Genomic DNA, 4475 nt, shown 5'->3' with positions numbered 1-4475 from the left:
CCGGATAGAGGGCGAAACGTCTCTATTAAAAAAAGAAACTGTCCAGATGACCTGACTGAGAATTGTTGGATTTGATACCTGGATGACTGAATATGAACTTTGTTGAACTGCTTCTAAGTTTTTATTTGTGTAATTACTGTGAGGTCACCAGAAGTTGCTAAATAGCAATAAGGAAGCTTCAAACAAAAGCTTGAGTCTTTACTGATTTAAAGCTAAAATAAGATTCTAACTTTTAAGTTGGTTTCCTTTTGCTCCATCATTCTCCTCCTCTGAAGAGACATCTGTCAGAAGCTGAAGCTTAAATGAACTGAAAGGGAACTCTGAGAGTGTAACATAGACTTAATTGGTTCAACCATGAGAAAAGGGACTTGGCTGTTAACTTTCTCAACCTATCAGAGGTCAGAAGGTAGTTCTGACTCTTAAGTGGATTCTTTCTTTCTATAAAGAAACTTGTATATTTAAATCTAAAATCCTTATTTCTGCCTTTTTTAAAGTTCCATTCTAAACAAAAAAGAAAAAGCTATATTATCTTAAAGATTATATTACTTAAAACACACAAACGTTCAAAAATATGACATCTTTGAATCAACCTTAAAACATGCAATGTTTTAACAGAGGAGTCACTTGAACTGTTCAACTGTTCCTGGAGAGAGAAGTCAGTTGATGAACAAACAAAGGACTCTTGTTGTGTTATCTCCATGAGAACGAGGGTCTGAGAAAACACTCCTTTGGACACAGTGGAGAGATATTAAATATCAGTTCAAATGTTTCAAAAACTCCAAGGCTGGGTTGAACAAAGGCCACTTTGGAAAAATGAGTTCCTATTATTGAGTTTAACAGTTTATACAATAACATTTCTTACATTGCTGTTCAACTTAGAAAGCTTGTTAGCTGAAATAAAGAATGTTTTCATAAAATGTGTATGTTCCCAACAGAATGGATGAATCTTTTAACGGTTTCAAACAAAACATAGTAATGATGTCTCAAGCTGAGGGGTGGCTCTACAGTTATAATTTTATGCAGATATTGATGTATAATTATTTCTACATGAGCATTACTCTGTCAAATGCATTGTAACCCAAATAAACACTGTACTTGTACATCATTGTCTCAGCTCATCATGATTCGTGCAGCTGTGGTTCTCTGGATCTTATCAGCAGTGGTCTGTGTGGGAAGAGGTGCTCATGATCCATGCCATGTCCAAAACACCACAGTGGACCGCTTCAACGATGGATCAGCAATGGTGATATCGGCCAACAAAGAGTTTGCCTTCCACCTGTACAGGAAATTATCAGGTCTCTCTGACTCCCAAGGCAAAAACATCTTCTTCTCACCTATTAGTGTATCTGTGGCCTTGGCTGCTTTGTCTGTAGGGGCACGAGGAGAGACCCACCAACAGATTTTCAATGGTCTGGGGTTCAACATCTCACAACTGTCCCAAAGTGATGTAGACGAAGCCTTTTGTACAATTGTTAAAAGCGAACAAGCACATGAACACATCACTTCAGGTACTGTTGTGTTTGTAGACAACCTGTTCAAGACTCAGCCTGAGTTCCTGGATGTCTTGAAGCAGTTTTACCTCGCTGAGGGCTTCAGTGTCGATTTCACCAAAGTCATAGATGCTACCAATACCATCAATAAGTACGTTTCAGATAAGACCAATGGAACGATCGAGGAGCTGGTCGACAGCCTGGATCCAAGTACTGTCTTGTATCTCGTTAGCTACATTTACTACAAAGGTAAAAAGTTTCTCGTGAGATGAGACTAGTTTTGTTTTTACTGGGTTGCCACAAAGAAGTCTTGTTTCTGCTCACTTTCAAACAGTAAAATGGGCAATTGGGTTTGATCCTGCCCTGACCAAGTTGGATGAATTCAACGTGGATGAAAATAATAAGGTTTGAAATTGCAGTGCGAATACACTTCTATTTTTTTTGTGTGTGTGTGTAAATGTTGGTGCTTGTAATGGATGTGCAGTGCCTTGTTTACAAACTTATTTTCCAGGTTCCAGTCCAGATGATGAAAATAGAAGAACACTTTTATACTTTTGATGAAGAAATCGGCACATTTGTCCTTCACCTTCCCTTCAACAACTCCTTCACCATGCTGCTGTTGATGCCTGATAATATGACTACTCTGGAGAACATGATCAGTCCCACTCATGTTGATAAATGGCTGAATGTGACAGAGTCTAGGTAATCGCATACGGGTTGCTCTTACCTTTTTAAGGTTTGCTTTAACTTGCTTAATGTCCACTAATTTCGTCTTTAAAATTATGAAATCTTTTTTTTAGGGATTGTGCCATTTATATTCCCAAGTTTTCCATCAAGACTTCTTACATCCTGAATGATGTGCTGAAGGAAATGGGAATGACAGACATGTTTGATCATGCAAATCTGAGTGGTATTTCTGAACTGCGGAACCTGACTGTCTCAGAGGTATGACAGAAAATGTACGGTTTCAAATTTCCTTTCCTTCATTCTGTCCATATTTGCTCCCTCTGTTGTGCTGGAAGGTTGTGCACCGAGCTGCCCTGGATGTTGACGAGGCAGGAGCCACTGCTGCTGCTGCCACAGGAATTGCCATCGTTAAATCTGCTTGCCTGATGCCAGATTTGAAGTTTGATAGTCCTTTCATGTTGATGATTGTTGAACGGAGTACAAAGACTGTACTTTTCATAGGCAAGATTGCCAACCCAAACCTCTGAAGGAAAAGGTTTGGTTAAGCACAGTTGTAATAAACATTACATGAAAAGGAAATGTGCTTGGTGTGTGAAAATTCTGCGTGATGGGAATCTGTTGATCAAATTTAAATCTGAAGAACAAAAAAATTAAGCTATGCAGATTAATAACATTTGCAAAAAGGTTGTTAGTGAAAGGAAAATTATTGGAGAAAACAAGGTATCTCGTGGTGTTATCACTGGTATTCCACTTGAGGAAGATCTGGAAAAACTTTAAAAGGAATATTCATAATGCTGAAATACGCAATTTTGAAAAGGTTGTTAAACAGTAGCTGGGAAAAGGATTGAGTGTGTCTTGGTGCTTTTGGAGTTTAATGGTGACGTTCTTCCTGATAAAAATCTGTTGTGTTTTCCTGTCAGGTCTTATATCTCTCCTCCTCTGCGCTGTTACAAATGCCAAAGATATGGTCATATTGCAGCAGTGTGCAAAGGGAAGCAAAGATGTGCAAAATGTGGTGGAGATCATAGGTATGATGAATGTGGGAAAGATGTACAGTTGAAATGTTGCAACTGTGGAGGTCAGCATAGTGCAGCATATGGGGGATGTGAAGTAAGGAAGAAGGCAGCAGAAACGTAACACATTAAAACAGTTTAAAACATTACTTCTGCAGAAGCAACAAAAAGGGTGCAAGAAAAAAGAGCAGTAGTCCTGCAGGGAAATCCTCAAGTTCCTCCTAGTCCAAAACCTGAATCTAGTCAAAGAACAATGTCAGGAATGGAAATTACAATGGATAAATTGATTATATTCATGGCTTATGTTATTAATTTCACTGATCAAGTGAAGCAAAAAACTGAAAAAAATCAAAATCATAGTGAAAGGTGCAGAGAAATTTCTGTCTGTGAAGGATTTTTCTTGGGAATCGATCAATAAAAAGCTTGAAACAGATGGAAAACTGGGTGAAGGAAGAATATAATGATTATTCTTCAATGGAATGCAAGGAGTCTATTAGCTAATGATCAAGAATTTAAAGGATAGCTAAATAATTTGAAAAGAAAACCAGATATAATTTGTGTTCAAGAAACATGGCTCAAACCAGAATTGGATTTTGTGATACAAGGGTACGACAGTATTGGAAGAGACAGAGCAAGAAAGTGGAGGAGGATGTATAATATTTATAAAACAAGGAATACAGTATAGATTTTTAGAAAAAGGAATAACATAAGAATGGTTATGTAGAAATTTGGATTAATAAAGTATTAAAATATTACATTTTTATAATCCCTGTAAAAACCTTTTACATAAAATGGAGGAAATGTTTAAAAATATTGAAGGAAAAGTCATCTGTTGTGGAGACTTTAATGCTTACAGTACTTTGTGGGGTAGTAGTAATTCAACTAAATTAAATTCAAAAATACTTTATTAATCCCAGAGGGAAATTAAATAATGAATGAATGAATAAAGTAATGGAGAGGTGGTGGAAGAAATGATGGATATAAAGAATTTGGTTTGCCTTAATGATGGAAAGGGGACAAGAATCAATATTAGAAATGAATCTGAATCAGCATTAGATTTAACTTTAATATCAGAGTCTTGCAGGGATTAGTAATTGGCAAGTATTAAGAGAGTCAACTATAGGAAGTGATCATTATCCTATACTAATTGAAATTAGTTTGGAAATGGAAACATTTGATAATGAAGGTGTAGAAAGATGGATCTTTAGAAGTGCTGATTGGGAAAAATATAAAATAAGTGATAAAAATGCAAATAGTTAATATTGATTTAGATATTGACAATTTA

At 36.5% G+C, this 4475-nt stretch overlaps 1 protein-coding gene across 1 annotated transcript; it reads left to right on the top strand.

Moving 5' to 3' along the window:
* The first annotated feature begins 1114 nt into the window (after positions 1–1114).
* LOC119414035 (serpin A3-5-like) lies at positions 1115–2704 on the top strand. The gene is made up of 5 exons (XM_037681146.1): positions 1115–1739; positions 1825–1895; positions 2002–2192; positions 2291–2435; positions 2513–2704. The coding sequence occupies exons 1-5, from the start codon at positions 1121–1123 to the stop codon at positions 2702–2704; spliced, it is 1218 nt and encodes a 405-aa protein (XP_037537074.1). The 5' UTR covers positions 1115–1120.
* The last annotated feature ends 1771 nt before the right edge of the window (positions 2705–4475 follow it).

The sequence above is a fragment of the Nematolebias whitei genome, chromosome 8 (assembly GCF_014905685.2).
Source record: "Nematolebias whitei isolate Nwh7 chromosome 8, NemWhi1, whole genome shotgun sequence".
NCBI lineage: Eukaryota > Metazoa > Chordata > Actinopteri > Cyprinodontiformes > Rivulidae > Nematolebias > Nematolebias whitei.
This window is presented reverse-complemented; position numbering and strand designations above follow the sequence as displayed.